At 60.5% G+C, this 22083-nt stretch overlaps 1 protein-coding gene across 1 annotated transcript in view; it reads left to right on the top strand.

Moving 5' to 3' along the window:
• Nucleotides 1-22083, top strand: part of CACNA1S (calcium voltage-gated channel subunit alpha1 S) — a 61967-nt gene that overhangs the window by 30511 nt on the left and 9373 nt on the right. Inside the window, exons 16-32 of the mRNA XM_068538580.1 lie at nucleotides 236-305; nucleotides 3382-3514; nucleotides 4119-4248; nucleotides 5462-5521; nucleotides 6769-6875; nucleotides 7298-7385; nucleotides 7643-7750; nucleotides 9878-9930; nucleotides 10143-10289; nucleotides 10686-10887; nucleotides 11266-11424; nucleotides 12718-12828; nucleotides 13587-13670; nucleotides 19784-19840; nucleotides 20629-20757; nucleotides 20918-20983; nucleotides 21660-21751. Of these exons, the coding sequence (XP_068394681.1) occupies nucleotides 236-305; nucleotides 3382-3514; nucleotides 4119-4248; nucleotides 5462-5521; nucleotides 6769-6875; nucleotides 7298-7385; nucleotides 7643-7750; nucleotides 9878-9930; nucleotides 10143-10289; nucleotides 10686-10887; nucleotides 11266-11424; nucleotides 12718-12828; nucleotides 13587-13670; nucleotides 19784-19840; nucleotides 20629-20757; nucleotides 20918-20983; nucleotides 21660-21751 (1796 nt within the window). The remainder of the gene's footprint in view (nucleotides 1-235; nucleotides 306-3381; nucleotides 3515-4118; nucleotides 4249-5461; nucleotides 5522-6768; nucleotides 6876-7297; nucleotides 7386-7642; nucleotides 7751-9877; nucleotides 9931-10142; nucleotides 10290-10685; nucleotides 10888-11265; nucleotides 11425-12717; nucleotides 12829-13586; nucleotides 13671-19783; nucleotides 19841-20628; nucleotides 20758-20917; nucleotides 20984-21659; nucleotides 21752-22083) is intronic.

Raw genomic sequence — 22083 nt, 5'->3', positions numbered from 1 at the left:
AGGGGCTCAGGCTCAGACGGGCTGGGGTCCTGGTAGCTTGGGCGGCCTGGCTGACCTTTCTGGGCCTGGCTTCTCCTTTGTAAGACGGGAATGACGTAATAGCACCCACTGCCTCACCCCGCCCCGAGCCACAGGGAGGCTTAGGTGAGCTGACACCCGCACGGCCCTCCAGTCGATGCACATTAGGTGGGGACCACAGCTTGGATTTTCACCTTCATCGTGTTCCTTCCTCCAGCTGAAGATCGATGAGTTTGAATCCAATGTCAATGAGGTGAAGGACCCCTACCCGTCAGCCGACTTCCCAGGTAAGAGTCCTGGGACCCGGGGCGGGTGTGCTGGGGTGACTTCTCCCCAGGGACGAGATCTCTCCTGTGTGTCCCCCTACCTGGACCCATCCACGAGGAGATCAGGACTCAGACATCCCTTGCGTACCTCGTATTGCAAATGAGCCGTCTGCCAGCCTGCCTCTCCCTACAATACACACAGTGGGAAAATGTACACATTTTATTTTCAATTAATTCAGCCAGTATTTACTGAGCACTGGCTGTGCGCTTCAGGTCTAAGGACCTGGTTTTCAAGGAGCCCAGAGCCTCGTGGGCACCCACGTCTTCTGTTCCAGCCCCTCCAGCCACACAGAACAGCTCACAGAGGGGGGTGTATCCACCTGTGTGGTGCAGGAGATGGGCAGGCTGCTCACACCGTCCGTGTCCCGCAGGGGATGACCAGGAAGAAGATCCACATGAAGGAGACCAGGGTGGAGGGGAGGGGGATGGATAGTGCACAGCCACGAATGCACTACACACGCCTCGTAGGTGCAAACAGCCTGTGGCTGCAGCAGGAATCCTCTTCGTCGGTGCCAAGGAGGGAACACTTGTAGGGAGCACCCAAGCCGGTGAAGGTTAAAAGGCCACCTGGGAGAGGCTGGTGCCCAAGAGCTGTCGATCTCTCTTAGCTCACTCCTGGGTCCTTCCAGCCCTGGGTCACTGGTGCGATTTCATGTCTATTTGTGGAATCAGCTGATTAGCATCTGTTTGCACTAGTGAGTCTAAGCTCCAGGGGGACCCTTTGTGCTCCAAATAGCAGTGTTTGGCACCAGATAGGCAATCAATAAATAGAATGAAGGTTTATCATAGGACACTGAATATAGTTCCCTGTGCTATACAGTAGAACCTTGTTGTTTATCTATTCTATATATAAAAGGTTACATCTGCTAACCTCAAACTCCCACTCCATCCCTCCCCCAACCCCCTCCCCCTTGGCAACCACCAGTCTGTTTTCTATGTCTGTGGGTCTGTTTCTGTTTCATAGATAGGTTCATTTGTGTCAGATTTTAGATTCCACATATAAGTGATATCATATGGTATTTGTCTTTCTCTTTCTGACTTACTTCACTTAGTATGATAATCTCTAGTTGTATCCATGTTGTTGCAAATGGCATTACTGTGTTCTTTTTTATGGCTGAGTAGTATTCCATTGTGTGTGTGTGTGTGTGTGTGTGTGTGTCACATCTTCTTTATCCATTCATCAATATCCTATGATAAACCATAATGGAAGAATATAAAAAAGAAAGAATGTATATATATGTATAACTGAATCACTTTGCTGTACAGCAGAAATTAACACAACATTGTAAATCAACTACACTTCAGTAAAAAAATATTAAAACTGGAAAAAAAAGCCTTATAGAAATCCAAAAAAAAAAAGAAGAAGAAGAAGAAAGGAAAAAATGCAAGGATTTTGCAAAGTAAAATGTAAAGTTTTTTTTTTTTTTTTTTTTTTTTTTTATTTATGACTGTGTTGAGTCTTCGTTTCCGAGCGAGGGCTTTCCCTAGTTGCGGCAAGTGGGGACCACTCTTCATCGTGGTGCGCGGGCCCCCCACCATCGCGGCCTCTCTTGTTGCGGAGCACAGGCTCCAGACGCGCAGGCTAGCAATTGTGGCTCACGGGCCCAGCCGCTCCGTGGCATGTGGGATCCTCCCAGACCAGGGCTCGAACCCGTGTCCCCCGCACCGGCAGGCAGACCCTCAACCACTGCGCCACCAGGGAAGCCCCAAAATGTAAAGATTTTGATAAGTAAGATGTGGGGAGGATGGAGCTGGTATAGATAAGATTAATGATAATTCTTCAAACACCTGCCAGAAGGGACATTTGGGTTTTAGAATAATTCAACTTGATCTGTTTCATCTAATAACCATCTCCCAGTAGATGGGAATGGCCGCTGTGCAGGTGGGAGATGGTGAGCCAGGAAACCTGAGGTGGGGGAGGGGCAGGGGCTGGGGAGGAGGGGGAGGGTGGGGGGAGGGGCTGTGGGGTGGGCTGCGGAGGAGCGTTCTTACCAAGGGGGCTGAATGTGTTTATCTTGCTTCTTTCCAAAAATAATCTGAAATGGCTGACAACGAAAGATGTGCACAACGAAGTTAACACAGTGGGCGCGGACAGAGAAACTCAGAATTAAGGCGGAAAAAGAAAGCAAATACACGAGTTCTAAGAATTAACAGTCTCTGCGATTAAGCATAAAATGTGCCTCTGGGGCCCTTGGTCCCAGGCGAGGCAGGAAATGTCCCATTAGGATGCTCTTTGGGAGGAAGAAGTGGGGTCTCGGGAGGAGACCCTGCACGGGCCGCCGTGGTGGAGAGAGCAGGAGAACCCTGCCAGGGGCTGGCAGGAGACAACTGTGGGTGAGGGGACAAAGGAAAGAGCACCCCAACTTCCCACAGTGCCCCCAGTCTGGAGCTGAGGACCTGGGGGGGACAACTCCCTCTCACAAGGCCCTGAGACTCTGCAAATGAGCCCGAGGGGCCCTCTCCCCCTCCCACCCCCTCCCACCCCACACCTGCCCCGGAAGAAAAGAATATTGATTTCTTTTCGTGCTGGCAGTTCCTCCCTGAATGATGGTTTTTGGAACCCGACCCCAGGAGAGAAGCTCCGAGTGCATTTATCTCAACAGGCCTCCTGCCCCTCGTCGATGTCACGAGCTGAGGGACTGACGCTCAGGAGGGGCAGAGGCCTGCCTGGCGTGAGAGTCAGAGGCGGAGCCGGGCCCAGCACTCCGGCCTCATGCAAAGCAGGGCCCCCCGGCACCCCCAGCTTGTGAGCATTCGAGGTGGTGCGTCCAGCCCCGAGACAGGAGGCGCAACAGCAAGGCTCCCAGACCTTGCTCCTGGCCCGACGTCGGGGAGGTTCTGAGGCTGATGGTTGTCTGGACAGTTCAGCCCCGTGTGCCACAAGGAAGGGAGGTGCCTGGCTAGACTCTGCTGGCGCCCTCGTGCCCCGTGTTGCTTGCTGGCTGCTGGGGGTTCACGGTTGGGTTCAGAGCACAGGAGCCAGGGGAGCAGTGAAACGTGGAAAGACACCTCGACCTCTCTCTCCCCTCCCCCACAGGAGATGATGAGGAAGAGGAGCCCGAGATCCCGATAAGCCCACGACCCCGCCCGCTGGCCGAGTTGCAGCTGAAGGAGAAGGCGGTGCCCATTCCAGAAGCCAGCGCCTTCTTCATCTTCAGCCCCGCCAATAAGTGTGTGGCCCCTCGGTGTCGGGGCAGGGTGGTTGGTGGGGCTCTCAGAGAGGGCTGCTTCCTGCTCTGAGAAGGCCCCCTTCTCCCGACTCCCTGGGCCTACAATTACACCGTGAGAAAGTCACTCCTTTAGCTTAAGACCTTGTGCCCAGTTGAAAGTGCTAGAATCTCTGGGAGAAGTAATGCTTTAAGCCTTATCAGTTACTTACTCCTAAGAGGGATCACATCTCTTGGTTCCTTTCCAAGAGCAGGACAAGGGGATAAGCTATAGTTCTCACTGGCTTCACAATTTTACACCTTTAAAGTACAGACTGTAGTCCTCATGGAGTTTCAGCTGTCGGCCTCAGGGATGGAGATCGGCCTGTCCCGTTGTTTTGGTGGGGATGCCGTGGGATGGCGTGGAGTGTTGGGGGAGGGCTTGTGCGGGATGGGGCTGGGGCTGCAGGAACAGAAGGTGGGACAGGGCCCGGCAAGGCCAGCCAGAGACCACCCGGATGCCGGCTGTCCTCCTCCACTGACCGGGAGGGAGGGAGCCAGCGACGGAGGCTGCTGGGGCCTGAACGCCCAGTTCACAGCGTGCTGACCTTCCCCCCACCCCCCGCAGGATCCGCGTCCTGTGTCATCGCATCGTCAACGCCACCTGGTTCACCAACTTCATCCTGCTCTTCATCCTGCTCAGCAGTGCCGCGCTGGCTGCTGAGGACCCCATCCGGACTGAGTCCGTGAGGAACCAGGTGACAGCGGCCAGCTCAGCACCCACCCCCGTCCAGCCTCAGTCACCCGCACACCTCACCCTGATGCCCAGAGTTCACCGTGTCCTCTGTGTGGCTGCGGGCATCAGAGCTGCTTAGAGTTTAAATCCCTGGAGGGCCAAGACTGCCCAACCCACTCCTTCTGAAGAGTGTCGTCACAGCATTGGGCCTACACAGGCTCTTGTTGCTGGATATTAGCCGTGATGATGGTGGTGATGGTGGTGGGGATGGTGGGGATGGTGATGGTGGTGGGGATGGTGATGGTGGTGGTGGGGACGGTGGTGGGGATGGTGGTGACGGTGGTGGGGATGGTGATGGTGGTGGGGATGGTGGTGGGGATGGTGGTGATGGTGGTGGGGATAGTGGGGATGTGGATGGTGATGGTGGTGGTGATGGTGGTGGGGATGGTGGGGATGGTGGGGATGGTGATGGTGGTGGGGATGGTGACGGTGGTGGGGATGGTGATGGTGGTGGGGATGGTGGTGGGGATGGTGGGGATGGTGGTGGGGATGGTGGTGGGGATGGTGGTGATGGTGGTGGGGACGGTGATGGTGGTGGGGACGGTGGTGGGGATGGTGGTGACGGTGGTGGGGATGGTGGTGATGGTGGTGGGGATGGTGATGGTGGTGGTGGGGATGGTGGGGATGGTGATGGTGGTGGGGATGGTGATGCTGGTGGTGGGGACGGTGGTGGGGATGGTGATGGTGGTGGGGATGGTGATGGTGGTGGGGATGGTGGTGGGGATGGGGATGGTGGTGGGGATGGTGGTGGGGATGGTGATGGTGGTGGTGGGGATGGTGGTGGGGATGGTGATGGTGGTGGGGACGGTGGTGGGGACGGTGGTGACGGTGGTGGGGACGGTGGTGATGGTGGTGGGGACGGTGATGGTGGTGGTGGGGATGGTGGTGGGGATGGTGGTGACGGTGGTGGGGACGGTGGTGGGGATGGTGGGGATGGTGATGGTGGTAGGGATGGTGGTGACGGTGGTGGGGATAGTGGTGGGGGTGGTGGGGATGGGATGGTGATGGGGATGGTGATGGTGGTGGGGATGGTGGTGGGGATGGTGGTGATGACGGTGATGGTGGCGGTGATGATAGTGATGGTAGTGGCAATGGTGATGGTGGTGATGCCGATGAAGATAATGATGCTGTCACTGCTCTGCCCCTCCTCTCACCGACCTCTGCCCTGTCACCAGATCCTTGGGTACTTTGACATCGTGTTCACCTCTGTCTTCACTGTGGAGATTGTCCTCAAGGTGAGTGAAGGCTGCGAGACAGACAGCCTGGGCGAAGGGCATCTCCAGGCCAGGGACCAGACCCGCTGTGGCTCCTGCTTACACAGGCTGTGCTCACCAGGGGCTGGGTTGCAGGGAGGAGGGAAAAGCAAGGAGGTGGTGGAGAGCAGCAGGGAAAGATTCACAGGACCCAGGAGACCGGATGGTCTCAGCTCATGAGCTGGTGTGAGTGGGTAAGCAGGGTAGGGGTGTGGAGGCATGAGGTACAGTCAACCCGCGGCCTGTGGGGCTCTCAGCAGAGCACCCTGCGTGTCTCTGAAGCCTTGGGCACGTTCTTCCACAGTCAAGGCACAACTAGCCTAAGCTGTGATCTGTTCCCGGACCTTTGTTACCAGCGACTGAAAGGCCTCCCCCAGGATCCCAGAGAAGTGGCTGTCACCCTGGGTGGGGTTTCTGGCAGCTCCGCCCTCTCACGGCCCTCCCACCCCTTGTCCATAGCACACCGCTGCCCTCCCGTTCTCAAGGTGGACACACTGGGTTCACACCATCATTGGTGGGGGATGGGGTCTGGGGGCAGAGACCTCCCATCTGTGACTGGAACCCGTAACCCCAGCCTTCACCTCCATGAACCAGGAGGGGAGAGGGGAGCCGTGAAGGGAGAGCAGGCCCAGAGCCGGCTGCAGTATGAAGTGAGGACAGTCCTTTCTTTCAGGGCCCCGATTATTAAAGGAATGGATCAGAGGGAGATGGTGGCTACCCTGAGGTCCAGGAGGACTTCCTGGAGGTGGTGACTTCAGAGTTAGGCCTTGAAATTGGACAGGACTTCATTAGAGAGAGAGCAGGGGCAGTCAAGGAGGACAAAACAATGCAAACGCATTGTACAGCGATGTTTGGGATGTGCTCAGAGAGGAGAAAGTGGCCCTTCTGGGCTGAGATATAGCACGCGTGCAGGGGTGGGTGCCTGGGCAAGGTCTTCAGTCCTTGACGGGCTGTTCAGCCTGACCCAACCACGCCTAAAATGCTTTCCAGGGAGGAGGAGGAGGGAGAGGAGGAGGAGGAGGAAGAATTGTATTATTCTGCAGAGCAGAAGGTAGGGCATCCCCCTGTGGCTGGGTAAGGAAGGAGACCCAGGGCTCCCTTGGCCTCGCTGCCCGTGAGAGGTGTCAGTGCTCCCAGAAGCGGGTGCAGAGAACAGGGCAATGCCCTGAGGACCCAGCAAGGAGTGTCCCCAGGGTCCTCCCCACCCAGGATGCCACCTCTCTCCCCAGATGACCGCCTACGGGGCCTTCCTGCACAAGGGCTCCTTCTGCCGCAACTACTTCAACATCCTGGACCTGGTGGTGGTGGCCGTGTCCCTCATCTCCATAGGACTCGAGTGAGCGGGGCAACCCGGGGCCCCAGAGCGGCAGCTCAGCCGCTGTTGGTTGGTGGGCACTGAGCCACAAGGGGACGGTCTCTCGGGACCACAGGCCAGGGTGGGGGTGGGGGGGTCCCTTGGGTTGTCACCAGCTGGACTGAGTGACAAGGCTAGGTGGGCAGAGCGTGTGCTGGAGACCAGGGGGGATGCGGACAGGAGCAGGGAGTCCCCTCCGCAGCCCCACGGGGAGCACAGCCCCGGTGCCCAGGGCGCTCCAGTCTGATGGGAGAGACAGGGTCTGTGGGCAAGCCCTGGCGGAAACCAGCCCAGGGGCCGGGAGGCGCCTCTATCCTGGGGCGGAGCTTAAGGGGAGCTGGGGGAGGCAGGCGTGGGTGCGGAGAGCTGGGGGCAGGCGGAGGGCTGAGCAGGCTGCCCCCCAGGTCTAGCACCATCTCCGTGGTGAAAATCCTGAGGGTGCTGAGGGTACTCCGACCGCTCCGGGCCATCAACAGAGCCAAAGGGCTGAAGGTGAGAGGGGCCGGCGGGACCCCGGGGGAGAACGGGGCTGCCAGGGCTCACTCAGACAGCCAGCCCGGCCATTGCTGGGCCCATCCCATCCCCTCTGCCCAATGGGGGTGGGGTGTGGCTGGGCAGCCGTGCCCCCATGAGCCCCTCTCTGCCCCCAACAAGCCGGGAGGCGACTAAGCTTGCGCCCTGGGGGCCCCTCGGCTGGCACGGGCCGGCGAGGGGATGGGGAGAGGTGCCGACCGGGCCTCCCTCCCCAGCACGTGGTGCAGTGTGTGTTCGTGGCCATCCGCACCATCGGGAACATCGTCCTGGTCACCACCCTCCTGCAGTTCATGTTCGCCTGCATCGGCGTCCAGCTCTTCAAGGTGAGCCCCTCCTGCCCTCACTCCCCCAGCTCCGGTGCCAGCTCTTGGGCCGAGGCAAGAGCCGGTCTGTTTCCCTCTAAACGAGGGGAGCCCCAGACCGTGAAGGCAGATGTCCTGAACGCATAGGGGTAAGGCTATGCCGTCGAGAGCCTGAGTTTGGTACCTAGGTGACGCCCCACCTGGCCCCCGGGGCTCTGCGGGCCACCTGCTGTCTTGCTGGCTCTCCACGATGAAGGCCCCCACCTGCCGGGCCTGCCAGCACCCACCCCACTGTCGTGCTCTCCACCCCCTCCAGGACACACCCGCCCCGGCCTCTGCACCCCCTGCGCCAGCAGGTGTGTCTCCCGCAAGCTTCCGCGGGGGGGGGGGGGGGTCCGTCGTTTCACATCTGGGAGCCACCCCGCTTCTGTTCTCACTTTCCTGGGAGAACTCCGCTATTCGTTCCCGCATGGCAATCGGCCCAACAGGCCGTCTTCTCCTGTGCAGCCGACCTCTGGATGCCTCTGGCTCTTAGATCACCTGCAGGACACAGACGCGGACACCTGAGGGCACCACCCACATTCACGACCCTCTTCCTTCCATGACCCTCTGCTCCCACCCGCACAGCACCGTCACGATTCAGTAACCTCAGTCATTCTTACACATATACAATGGCATCATCTTACAATCGCTCATTCATTCAACAAACACTTACGGAGCGCTTCCTCTGGGCCCGGGCCTCTGCTAGGGCTTGAGGCGGCCATGGAGCAAACCCCACGAGGCCCTCTCCATGGGCAGGGGCAGGCTTTGGGGAGGGCCATCAGGGTGGGGCTCCCAGAGGACCTATAGGGGACCGGGTCCTGTTGGTCTCTGGCCTGGAGGGGCGGGAGGGGCGTCTGGACTGAGACAGCTTAGCCGCCAAACCTAGTGCTTACGGTGGCCTGCACTCGGCCCTATCCCACACAGCTCCAGCCAGGGCCGCCCCCCCGCCCCATCCCCAGCCTCTGCCTCTGCAGCCTGGGGGCCCTGGGACCCGCTCAGGGCAGAGTCTCTGCAGGACTCATCCTCACCCTGGCACCCATCCGGGCCCCCAAGACGTGCTCCCCGAAAGAATGAGCGAGCAGCTGCTCCCCCACCCCCAACCCCCTGTGTGTGTCAGTCTCTCATCGACAGACCCCCAGTGCCCGCCCAGATGGTAGCCAAACGCCAGGTACAGGTGGCATTTACATCACACTGGTAATGCACTGGCCACGTGTATCCGTACTATATCTGCTTTCCGTACTAGATTGGGTGTTTGGTTTCAAGTGCCCAAAACCCTGCCCAGTGGCAGCGGCGTCCTCTGCCGGCTCCTGCCCCAACGTCCCCTGCCTCACCTTCACCCTCTGCTCCGTGACATTAGGGGGAGGTGGTGGGGATGGCAGGAGCCTGCAGTGACAGGGTGGCCGTGCCTTCAGCGGCTCCTGTGTCCCTGGCCAAGGCATTTACCTCTCCCGACATCTGAGGGACCCAGACCAGCATCTATGGATTCAGACTTAATTTAGCCACAGTCAGACCTAGGAATCAACTCCTTTTGTTGAAACAAAATCTCCCGTGGGCACCCAATATGTGATGTAAATCAAAGGAGAAACTGCTTGGGCTGCAGTCAGCAGAGGGGATCACAGAGCTCCCCTACTCAGCCTTGGGGGAGCGGGCGTGCCGGGACCCCTGCTCAATTTTGAGATGAGATGTGTCATCCGGGCCCAGCTGGGCTCCATCCCTGCACCGCCCCAGGGCCTGAGAAGGAAGGTGGGGAGGTGGGGCAGCCCCTCTTCTTGCTCCATGATGGGGAGCCCTAGCAGTGCGGGCAGGGGCAAGGGGCTCCTGAGCGGGAAGCAGAGGCCAAGCTGGCTCCATACCTCCCTTCCTCAGGCCCAGCCTGGGGCACTCAGCAAAGCTCATCGCCTGAGGGGCTGGCTCCCAGCCTCACAGCTGTCTGCCTGGCGGGGAGCCCCCGGGTGGCTGAGGGAGCAGTGACCTGATGGAGCCTATCCTGGGCCCTGCCCCCACGGTTAGGCTGCCCGCAGGCCCTGCCTTCCCTCCTCCCTTCCACCCCATCTTTCCATCCTGTCTCCATGACAACCTGTCTCCCTCCCTCCCTCCTGGATGCAGGGGAAGTTCTTCAGCTGCAACGACTTGTCCAAGATGACAGAGGAGGAGTGCAGGTGCGCGGGGGGGCATGGGGGGCAGGGTGGCCCTTCCGCGGGGGGACTGGGAAACTGAGCCCCTCAGGCTCACAGGAGCCCCTTCCTCGAGTGACCTCGGGAGGGGGCCCCGGTCCAGACCTGCCCTCCTCCCCCACACTCACCGCCCGGGGCCCAGAGGACGTGGAGGGGGACCCGCGAGCACAGTGCGGTGACCGCGCCTCCCGCCTCAGGGGCTACTACTACGTGTACACGGACGGGGACCCCGCGCAGATGCAGCTGCGTCCCCGCCAGTGGACACACAGCAACTTCCACTTCGACAACGTGCTCTCGGCCATGATGTCACTCTTCACGGTGTCCACCTTCGAGGGGTGGCCTGAGTGAGTGAGGGCGGGGCCCGGCGACGCGGCCAGAGGCCGGGGAGGGCCTGGGAGCCACCCGTGCTCCTGCAGCAAGCCACCACCCTGGCTCCCGCGGTGCGTGCACGGGACTGGGGTGCCGACCGCTCACTCCAGAGACAGCCCGACCAGGGGTGGCACGGTGTGGGCCCCTCTGCCCGAGTGATTGCGGGCAGCCAGGGCATCCCGTGGGGGATGGAAGGCAGGCCCCTTCCACCTGCTCAGCCTTTCTGGGCGGGGCCCTACCTTCTCCCCCCTCGCGTGACCGTCCAGAGGCCCCCCTGGCTCCCCACGGCCGGGAGGACCAAGCCCGCCCTTCCCGGCCTGGCTCTGCCTCACCGCCCCGCCCGGCACACCTCTGTCCTCTGCCCACCCCAGGCTGCTGTACAGGGCCATTGACTCTCACGAGGAGGACAAGGGCCCCGTGTACAACAACCGCGTGGAGATGGCCATCTTCTTCATCATCTACATCATCCTCATCGCCTTCTTCATGATGAACATCTTCGTGGGCTTCGTCATCGTCACCTTCCAGGAGCAGGGGGAGACCGAGTACAAGAACTGCGAGCTGGACAAGAATCAGGTGCCGGGCCCCCCGCCCACCGGGCCGGGGCTAAGGCCGGGGAAAGGGCCCGTGGGCAGGGGCTGATCCCAGACCCACCTCCGACCCATCTCCCACCTGAAGCAGCGCACGGTGGTCGGGTGGGGTCCTCCTGTGGACCCGTCGTGATGCCCAGAGCCCCTGGGCTGGGTGAGAGCCGTGCTAGAAATGGGCTGTGATGGTTCCAGGGGAACCCCGGCCCAGTGGAACTCTTCCCCTCAACAGCCCAGCAGAGGCCCTTGGCCACAGCTGCCCCTGGCCTGCTGAATGCAGGGCCCCTCCAGCCTGTGGGCGTGGCCGTGGCGGGGGCGGGGGGGGGGCGGCCCTGGGTACTGACCTGCCCATCGTGTCCTGTCTCAGCGCCAGTGCGTGCAGTACGCCCTGAAGGCCCGCCCCCTGAGGTGCTACATCCCCAAAAACCCGTACCAGTACCAGGTGTGGTACGTCGTCACCTCTTCCTACTTCGAGTACCTAATGTTCGCCCTCATCATGCTCAACACCATCTGCCTGGGCATGCAGGTAAGGCCCCCGGGGACCAGGCCCCCCGAGACCAGCGCCCACCGGGCCGGGGCCTGGGCAGGGCAGGGGGAGCGGGGCTCCAGGCTGACTGCCCCCGGTAGACTCTTTCTGGCACCTGCTCTGTGCCAGGCACTGTGCTGAGGTGCCACGTGGGGCAGGGGGGTGAGCTGGACGCAGGCCCGGGTGCCAGGCACTCAGCGGTTCACTAGGGCCGTAATTCAAGCGCACACACGGCTGTGGCTGCTCTGGAACCAGGAGACGGCTGCGCAGGAGGATGGGGCTGTGTGGGAAGCACGAAGCACCTTCTCTGTTCTCCTCCTGCTGTTGCACATCCGGATGCTGGAGATGGCTGCAATGTCAGCTCCAGTCCCGAGAAAAGGGGATGTAATATTCAGGGAACAGGTGTCTCTGAGGAGACGCGCACACTTTACAGACAAGTCATAATCAGCAGCGGCGTTATCAAGCCTTAATCAAGCAGCTGATCCCTAATGCCCCGCATAAATGGCATCACACAGCGAGGCTCCCTGGCCCCGGAGCCCCAGCCACTGGCAACGACACGACCACGCGTTGCCGGTGGGGAGGGTCTGGGAAGGGAGTCACGGAGCCAGCGGGCCCAGAGCGGACAGGGGCTCACGAGCCACGGCTCACGTGGGGCCTGAGCTGGGCAGCAGAATCAGGCAGCCCTGCCAAGACGGGGTGGGGCAGGGGAGACGCCAGATCCTTCTACTACCTGGGAAGGTTTTGTGGAGGAAGTGGGGTCATGTCAACTTTATTTTAAAAAGGGTGAGAGATTCCTGGGAAATGTGACAAGGACATCAATTTCAGGAGGGTCACAGGGGAGGCTCGAGGCGGCCGAGGGCGCTGCTTGGGGCTGCCTCGGTGTCCCGGGGTAGCTTGCAGGCACGGGTGCCTGGTGATCTCAGGCGCCACCTGCAGGGGGTGGCGGTCCCACCTAGAACCAGGGGTCTGCCCTCCTGGTCCTGTACCCAAACGGCTCGGGGAGCTGCTCACAGAGCCCTGCTGGGGGGCCTCCCTCCTGGCCTCCAGGAACAGACGTGTGTGGATAGCCCTGCTCACGAGACCAGGGTCGGCCCCCTCCTCCTCCCGTCACGGTCCTTCGAGGGGACAGGGCGTGGCCGTAGGCCTGGTAGGATTCTGCACATTGCCAGAGCGGGCTCTGGTTTTCTGAGGTTAAAGGAAGGTGGGCAGGGGCCCCGCAGAAGAAAGCAGGGCTCTGGGGGTGTCTTCGCAAGGGGCAGAGCCAGCCCCCAGCCCCTCCCTGGGCCTCCGCAGCACTACAGCCAGTCAGAGCAGATGAACCACATCTCAGACGTCGTCAACGTGGCCTTCACCACCATCTTCACGCTGGAGATGATCCTCAAGCTCATGGCGTTCAAGGCCAGGGTGAGTCCTGCGGCAGGATGAGGCCTTCCCGTGGAGCCCTCACGGCCTCGTCCTGCAGGACGCCCTCCCTCGGCATTTCTGCTCCCGCCCTGCTCAGCCCGGGGCAGGCAGGCCGCTACTGGCCGGCAGGACCAGATGTGGCCGCCCCTCCCCCGCCCCTTCTTTGAGCCTGTCTCGTGGCCCCCTTTCCCTTAAGCCTCTGAAGAGCGGCCCCTGGGCCAGGGAGCATCCTGCTGTGTCCTGGGTTCCACGTCCACTGCCCACCCCCGGCCCCCGTGTCAGGTCTGCCTGCAAGGCCCAGACCAGACTGGGCTTCAAGCGGGGGATGAAGGACCTCCCCGTGCGGACCAGGACCCCAGCTCCTGAGTTCCCAGGCACACTGCCCTCCCCTTGGACCACTTTATGCTCTGGAGGGAGGGGAGCGGGAGTGGGTGGGGCCCTGGAACACCCGTGGGAAGTGGCATCTTGGCCCAGCCCTGCCTGGCCCTGCAGTTCTGCATGCCCCGGACAGGGACCACTGCACTCTGCTGGCCTCTGAGCCCCTCCCCTCCACAGCTCACCCCGGGCCCCTCCCCGAGGGCTATTTTGGGGACCCCAGCCCCTCCCCTCCACAGCTCACCCCGGGGGCCCTCCCCGAGGGCTATTTTGGGGACGCCAGCCCCTCCCCTCCACAGCTCACCCCGGGGCCCCTCCCCCCAGGGTTATTTTGGGGACCCCAGCCCCTCCCCTCCACAGCTCACCCCGGGCCCCTCCCCCAGGGCTATTTTGGGGACCCCTGGAATGTGTTTGACTTCCTGATTGTCATCGGCAGCATCATCGACGTCATCCTCAGTGAGATTGACGTGAGTACCGGGTGGGCACAGCCATTGCTGGGGTGGGGCTGAGGCCACAGACCCTTGCAGGGTACCCGCTGCGTGTGCAGCCCGTCACCCCGGGTTACAAATCCTGTAGAGCAGACAGACACCTCAGATTCCAGGCACAATGAGTGTGCCAGGCGGCCCACGGCAAGCGCCACGGTGGAAGGGAGAGGTCGTCCCTGGGTGGCGTGGTCAGGGAAGGCTTCGTGGAGGTGGCGCCATCTGAAGGGGTTCCTGAAGGAAAGGGAGGTGGGAGCAAGCAGCACAGGCAGGGCTGCTGCCGGAAGGGCGCAGGAGGGAGACGAATGAACAGAAGGTTTGGGGCGCGCGGAGAGGTCGGTTAGTAGAAGCACACGAGCGTGCAGACCTTGTGCAGCCGGCAGTGTGGGCGCCGCTGGAGGTCTCTGAACAGGGCCGTGGAAGGATGAAAGCTACACTTCTAAAACGTTACCCTGGAGGCCAAGGGCAGGAGGTGAGGGCGACTACAAGCAGGGGGCACAGTTCGGGAGGCGGTCCTTCACCTACTCCTCAAATACTGAGCGCCTCCCGCAGGCTAGAGGTACAGCAAGGAACAAGAGCACGGGGCGGGGTGGGGGGGCTGTCGGGGGAGCGAACGGACAGTGAAAATGAATCTGTCGCGTGGCCGGTGTGGCCAGCGCGTGTGATGAAGAAAAATCAAGCAGGTGGAGCCTTCGAGTGAAGGGAATGGGAGGTGATGGCAGGCGGTACCGAGCACAGCCCTGCATGAAGCACAGGGTGGGCCGCGCGGGGTGGGGGGTGAGGTGGGGAGTGCGCAGGCCTGGGCAGGGAGCTAGGAGCATGTGGGCGTGTCTGAGGACCGGGCGGGAGGCCTGGCGGCTGGGGTGAGGAGTGAGCGGTGAGGTGAGCTCAGAGAGAGGGCGGGGGCCGGATCACGTGGGCCCTGCAGAGCCACGCTTGTGATCCTGGGCTCTGTTCTGGGGGGAGATGAGAGCCCCGGAGGCGTTTACACCCGCTCTGACCTCAGTTCTCAGAGGATCCCTTTGGGCTGCTGTGCTGAAAGCAAGCTGTAGGGGACACTAAGGGCCACCCGGGGGGCGGTCAGGAGGGGAGAAGTAGCCAGCCACTGGATCTGCTTGGAGCACTGAGCGGATAGTATTTGCTGATGAACTTGATTCAGGGTGAGAGGAAAACTAATCAACGGTGACTACAAGGATTTTGCCCAAGAAACTGAACTTCCATTTACTGTGATGTGCCAACTCTCAGAGGAGCAGGTGTGGGGCGGAAACCAAGAGTCCCGCTTGGGGGGTGACAACTCAGGACGCTCGCAGGGCATCCGGATGGAGACACTGCAGCAGGCTTGGATTTACGAGCCTGGCGCGCAGAGGCTGGTCAGGCTGGAGATCTAAATCGGAGACTACTGGAGGAACTGGCATTTAGAGTCGTGGGAGGGGGTGAGACCAGCCACGGAGAGAAGAGGGTATTTAGAGAGCGAAGGTCCAGAGGCCGCGCCCGGTGTTGTCCCTCCCGGGAGCCTGGCCCGACGGTCTCATGGGACTCTCGGGAAAGAACGCCCGGCTGGAGTGGGCTGAGGAGAGGCAGGGCAGGCTGTGAGCCTGGACAGTTCTCTCTTTTTGCTACCAAGAGAAATGGCTTAGAAGGTGCAGGAGAGCGTGGAGCCTAGGAGAGTTTTCTTGAAAATGGGAGAAATTAGAGCACATCCTGGGCTCATGGGAGAATCAGGCAGTACAGGGGCGACTGCAGGAGCTAAGCCCTTGGGTGAGAGGGCAGGAGACCCTGTGTCCCGGGGAGGGCTGGCTCTGGGAACGGCAGTTCATCCCCGGAGCAGGAGGGGTTCCGGGAGAGTCGGGGTGGACGTGAGGACGAGCAGGAGAGCTCACGGCTCTGGGAGGTGCAGCGGGACGAGTTGAGTGCCGCCCAGGGCCCCGGGAAGGAAGGCATCGAGGAGACTCAGTATCTCGAGGAGAAGAAGGATGGGGGACCACCTCCACGATTCTGCCCTGGTGCTGGGGGTTGGGTGCTGGTGTGCGCGTGCAGACGAGCGGCGCGTCATTGGAAACGCAGGCCAGGAACCGAGGGTCACTGACTCCAGAATGTGGCGGCCGCCCCATCAAGGAAGGGAGGGGGTGGCCGAAGGCTGGGGGGTTGAGGTTCCGCAGGCTTCCAGCTGGCAAGGCCACGGGGCTTGGGACCAGAGAGCCATCCATGAGCTGCGGGGTGACAGACAGCAGACTGGGGGACTGGAGCCAGTTACAAGGATGGAGCAGGGGCTGCAGGGCCAGGAAATCAAGGCGGCCAGTTCAGGAAACAGCTTCACCGGAGTCCGTGGGGAGGCGGTTACTAGAGGGCAGCAGACCCCCTTCATTTTTTTTCTTTTTTAACATCTTTATTGGAGTATAATTGCTTTACAATGGTGTGTTAGCTTCTGCTTTATAACAAAGTATATCAGTTATACGTAAACATATATCCCCATATCTCCTCCCTCTTGCGTCTCCCTCCCACCCTCCCCATCCCACCCCTCTAGGTGGTCACAAAGCACCGAGCTGATCTCCCTGTGCTATGCGGCTGCTTCCCACTAGCTATCTATTCTACATTTGGTAGTGTATATATGTCCATGCCACTCTCTCCCTTCTTCCCAGCTTACCCTTCCCCCTCCCTGTGTCCTCAAGTCCATTCTCTACATCTGCGTCTTTATTCCTGTCCTGCCCCTAGGTTCCTCAGAACCTTTTTTTTTTTTTTTTTTTAAGATTCCATATATATGTGTTAGCATACAGTATTTGTTTTTCTCTTTCTGACTTACTTCACTCTGTATGACAGACTCTAGGTCCATCCACCTCACTACAAATAACTCAATTTCGTTTCTTTTTATGGCTGAGTGATATTCCATTGTATATATGTGCCACATCTTCTTTATCCATTCATCTGTCGATGGACACTTACGCTGCTTCCATGTCCTGGCTATTGTAAATAGAGCTGCAATGAACATTGGGGTACATGACTCTTTTTGAATTATGTTTTTCTCAGAATACATGCCCAGTAGTGGGATTGCTGGGTCGAATGGTAGTTCTATTTTTAGTTTTTTAAGGAACCTCCATACTGTTCTCCATAGCGACGGTATCAATTTACATTCCCACCAACAGTGCAAGAGGGTTCCCTTTTCTCCACACCCTCTGCAGCATTTACTGTTTGTAGATTTTTTGATGATGGCCATTGTGACCGGTGTCAGGTGATACCTCATTGTAGTTTTTTTTTTTTTTTGGCTGTGTTGGGTCTTCGTTGCTGCGCGCGGGCTTTCTCTAGTTGCAGTGAGCGGGGGCTACTCTTCGTTGCGGTGCGTGGGCTTCTCATTGTCGTGGCTTCTCTTGTTGCAGAGCACAGGCTCTAGGCGCACAGGCTTCAGTAGTTGTGGCACGTGGGCTCAGTAGCTGTGGCTCACGGGCTCTAGAGCACAGGCTCAGTAGTTGTGGCGCACGGGCTTAGTTGCTCCGCGGCATGTGGGATCTTCCCGGGCCAGGGCTCGAACCCGTGCCCCTTGCATTGGCAGGCGGATTCTTAACCACTGCGCCACCAGGGAAGCCCCCTCACTGTAGTTTTGATTTGCATTTCTCTAATGATTAGTGATGTAGAGCATCCTTTCATGTGTTTGTTGGCCATCTGTATATCTTCTTTGGAGAAATATCTATTTAGATCTTCTGCCCATTTTTGGATTGGGTTGTTTTTTTGCTATTGAGCTGCATGAGCTGCCTGTATATTTTGGAGATTAATCCTTTGTCAGTTGCTTCGTTTGCAAATATTTTCTCCCATTCATTTTGAGGAAACGGAGGCTGTGGGTGGAGGCAGCATGGAGGAGGGAAGAGACCGCTGAGGAAACTGTTAGGGTCTCACAGGAGGTAGAAAAGGATGCGATTCAGAGCCCTGGGAAAAGATGAGTGTAAGACAGAAGCCGTGAGAAATGCAGAGTGTGAAAGGGGGCAGGGTGTGGGGGAGGAGGGCAGGCGGCGTCCATGCTGGGTGCCGCGAGGGCATCTGAGGAGCAGGCAGAGTCCTCGGGGAGGGAGGGCGGTGGGTGTGACAGTGTGACTTGCCTCTGAGGGACAGCTGCTGTCATGAACCCACCGCAGGAAGCTGATGGGGCTGCCACACAGCCAGGAGGCAGGGGTCTGAGTCTGGGCGGGGGGACGGGGTTGGTGGCGACTGCCCAGTTGCTCCCTGGAGTCATGCTTGGCAGCCCTGAGGCCTGGAACGAGGTGTCAGATACCAGGATCGTTGTGGCCTTGAGGGCCGGCTCGTTGGGTCTCAGTACAAGTAGCCAGTATGTGAGCCCAGGAGCTGGCCCAGGAGAGGCGGAGAGGATGAGGCCTGGGGGTGGGATGAAAACCAGCAGGGCGTGGGTGGGGGGTTCTGCCAGAGGTCAGGATCCCAGAGGTGGAGCCCTCCAGGGTGGCCTCGCTGAGGATCTGAAGCTGAGGTGGCTGCCGGGTGAAGGAGGGGAGCAGGGGACAGGGAGGGGCAGATCCCGGAGCCAGAGGTTGAAGTCACAAGGCATTCCCCTCCCCACCCCCCCGACAGAGTGCCTGCCAGGGGCAGCTGGGAGGAGGGGCGTGGGGAAGAGCATCCTGTATCCAAGCAGGTCCGGAGGGGGCAGGGCCGAGGGGGGCAGGCTGCGTTCTGGGCAAACTAGGGCACCTGCTGGGAAATAGCCCCCCAAAGTCCCCAGGGTCTGAGAGCAGCACTTCTCACCAGCACAGTCTCAGCTCAAATTACAACTTACTTCTTGGAGTTTTGAGGTCTGTGCCGGGGAGTCTGGGGTAAATCAGAGCAGTTTCTTTGGTGCAGGAGGGCCGAGGGCGTCGTTGGTCACCTTTTGGTTTTTAGGGACAGCAGATGCCCCTAACCAGGACTGTTTGCTTGAAGTCATGTTAAGACTTTGAAGTAAAATACTGATTTATATTCCTGCCGTGTAAACCGGGGAGCAGACCGGGGCGGCACCATCCGTCAGCACTCTCCGCAATCCCGGCTCTGCTCTGTCCAGTGCAGTAGCCACGAGCCGCACGTGTCTACTGGTCACTTGAAACGTGGCCAGTGCAACTGAGGAGATGAATTTCTAAGTATGTGTAATTCTCACTGTAACCCAAAGAGCCACGTGTGGCTGGTGGTACCATGTTGGCCACACAGGTCTGGAACGTGGCTTGTCACCCCTGGCTGCATGTGAAATCACCTGGGGTGCATTTACACCCGGAAGCCAGGCCCAGGCCCCAGGAGCTGACTCGGTCGGCCGGGGTGGGGACCCAGCAGTCTGATGCCCAGCCTGGGCTGAGAACCAGTGTTCCAGGTGAAAGCTGCCCTGGAGAATGCTGCTTGGTGGGGAAATAGGATACTGGGAACCAGTCCCCCCACAAGTAATTAGGAGATAAAGCAATGATTCCCCATCCCAGGACTCCAGAAACAGGGCTTCTCCTGAAATGTAGCCCAAGGGAGGAGCTCAGAGTAAACAGGAATAAAGGCTGCTCCCCGCACCCCGTGCCCATCCTTTAAGACCCTGGCCCTGAGATGGAAGCCTAGGTCCTGCTTCCAGGTGGGGGGCTGGGGGGGTGTGGGCAGAGATGCATCTGCTGGGGGGTCTCAGACTCCCCCAGAGGGCCTTTGCCACAGAGGATGGGACCCCGGTGAGGGCCTCAGCAGCACAAGGGAGCTGGCCAGCACCCCTGGACTCAGGAGACAGGGGTGTGACTCCCCTTGTGACCATGAGCAGGTACTTTCCCGCGTGCCGCCCCCCATACGGCCCCAGCATCACAGACCCCAGACACACAGGTTGCATCTTGGAGGCGAGAAGGGACCTGCCCGTCTTCGGTCTTCCCTCCTCTCCTTGCTCCCTTGCCCCCAGCCTGTGGCCTCACTGTCCCCACAGCTTCATCCTCAACGCCCACCCGCCCGACCCTGACCGGCAGCCACTAGGGGTCTCTAACCCCCCCGCCTCTCCGCCTTGTTCTCTCTTTAACTCTTATGTGGTCTGTCCTCTCTGACGCCTCTCCTCACCTCCCTCCCACCGTGTCCCTCCTCTCTCTCCTCCCCCCACCCCCTCCTCTCTCTCTCCACAGACTTTCCTGGCCTCCAGCGGGGGACTGTATTGCCTGGGTGGCAGCTGCGGGAACGTTGTAATTCCAGGCTGCATGAGCCTGCAGGGCTCGCCCGCCAGCTCTGCCCTGCAGCGTGCATGCTCGGGCCTGGCCGCTGGGCTGCATGGGGCAGACGCACTCAGGGCCCCCTGCCCCAAGTAGGCCCCAGAAGGTCCGGGTGGGGACGGGTGGGAGCTCTGTGCTACTAGAATGTGCATGGATGCAGTGGCTTTCTCGGAGCCCTGGGAAACAGGGCCTCTGTGCTGATGGGAATATCCAGAGAGAACTGGATGACACAGAACCTTAGTGACAGGTCACCAGCACCAAGCCTGTGGGGACACGGGACGCCGGGCAGGGGGCTCTCCCCGGCCGGAGTCATCCAGTGTCTAAGGCTGGCACGTGGGCAGAGGCCTCCCGGCTTGGGACAGCCCTGTGCGGGGCAGGGTGTGGCCACTGAATTGATGGCCGCAGAGCAGCTGAGCTTCTGGGAGACTTGGCACTGGGTGGACACTAGGGGAGGGGCGGGAGAGCTGCCAGGGCCCTCGGCTGAGTGGCAGCTCGGGGCCTGGCCGCCGCCTCCCCCCTCCCCCGGGGGCAGAATCGCTGTCCGCTCAGCGCACTGCTTGGCGCCCAGCCCGCGTCACCACCAGCGGCGCAGGCCCGGGGCCCTGAGCCCCCGGAGGGCCAGCACGAGTGCTCAGCAGGGGCCGCGGGGCGGGCCGGGAGTCCCCCCACCACGACTCGTACCGCACACTCTGCCCCGCCCCGCCTGCCTGCCCTCACCCCCTGCCCCCGCCCCAGACTGATCCTGGGGCTGCGCCCCGCAGGACCCCGACGAGAGCGCTCGCATCTCCAGCGCCTTCTTCCGCCTGTTCCGCGTCATGAGGCTGATCAAGCTGCTGAGCCGCGCGGAGGGCGTGCGCACGCTGCTCTGGACCTTCATCAAGTCCTTCCAGGTGTGCGGCCCCGCCCACCCACGGGGTTTGCTGCGCAGGGGCCGCGGGGACGTCCGTGCCGCCCAGGCCGCGGGGCCCCGGTGAACGTGAAGGAAGGGAGGGCAGGGCTGCGGGGCAGGCGGCGGAGCCCCGCGCGCTGAGCCTCCGTCCTCGCCCACAGGCCCTGCCCTACGTGGCTCTGCTCATCGTCATGCTCTTCTTTATCTACGCCGTCATCGGCATGCAGGTGAGGGGCGGGAGGAGAGCCTCCGGAGGCCGGGCCGGCGTGCGTGCAGGCTGGACCCTTCCCCCGCCCGGCCTCCTGGCAGCCCGGGGCTCAGCTGCAGGACCAGAGAAGGAGGTGGTCCCCAGACGGCGCAGCGTTAGTCAGGCAGAAGCAGCGCGGGGCGTGGAGGCGGGGAGGCTTTGTGGGCAGACAGACAAGGGCCAGATTGCTCTCCAAGGCCCCATCAGAGGTTCAGGTGGTCTCAGCAGGGCGCTCCCTACATTGACTGACTAACTTTTGGTTAGGAAAACTGGCCCACCCCACCCCCCCCAGATTTCTTTGGCTCTAGGGGAAGAACATCACCCAACCTTGATAATACAGGTGACCCTTGAACAACACAGGTTTCAACTGCGCGTGTCCACGTATACGCGATTTTTTGGGTAAATACGTACTACGGTACCACACGATTTGCGGTTGTTTGAATCCGTGGATGCGGAACCCCGGATACGGAGGGCCCAAGGGCTGTCTGTAAAGTTATACCCCTGCGATGCTCAAGGGCCAACTGCAGCCCAGTTCGTCCGGCTTCAGGTCTGACGGGGCCTGAAGTGGAGGGGATTTGGAGGAAGTAGGGGGCAGCGGGAGATGGGCTGGGGGAGACCTATGCGGGTGCCACCCTCCCGTGCTTCCTGATCTGCAGATGCTCGGGAAGATTGCCCTGGTGGACGGGACCCAGATCAACCGGAACAACAACTTCCAGACCTTCCCCCAGGCCGTGCTGCTGCTCTTCAGGCAAGAGGCCCCTGCTGTCCCCACCCCTCCTCTGGTCCGCGGGGGCAGGCTGGCTTCATGTGTGTGGGCCCTGCGCGCCGAAGCGCCAAGGCTCTGCTGTCCTTTTCGGATGCTCAGCCCCCTACAGCCAGAGCCACTGTTTAAATCGTTTTTGTGCGAGTGGCCCTCGTCTTCACTGTGCCCTGGGGCTCAAAAAGGAGGCAGCTGGTCCTGAGTGGGGTCCTGCAGATCCCCCCACCCTCATTGCACTGAGGCGGGAGGTGGAGCTTGAATGTCCCTTGGAGGGAGGGTGAGGCCTCGCCGACCCCCGGGTCAGCTCTCTTGCTCTCTTG

Source organism: Eschrichtius robustus, chromosome 3 (assembly GCF_028021215.1).
Source record: "Eschrichtius robustus isolate mEscRob2 chromosome 3, mEscRob2.pri, whole genome shotgun sequence".
Taxonomy (NCBI): Eukaryota; Metazoa; Chordata; class Mammalia; order Artiodactyla; family Eschrichtiidae; genus Eschrichtius; species Eschrichtius robustus.
Note: the sequence above shows the minus strand (reverse complement) of the source record. Positions and strands in the feature narration are given on the sequence as shown.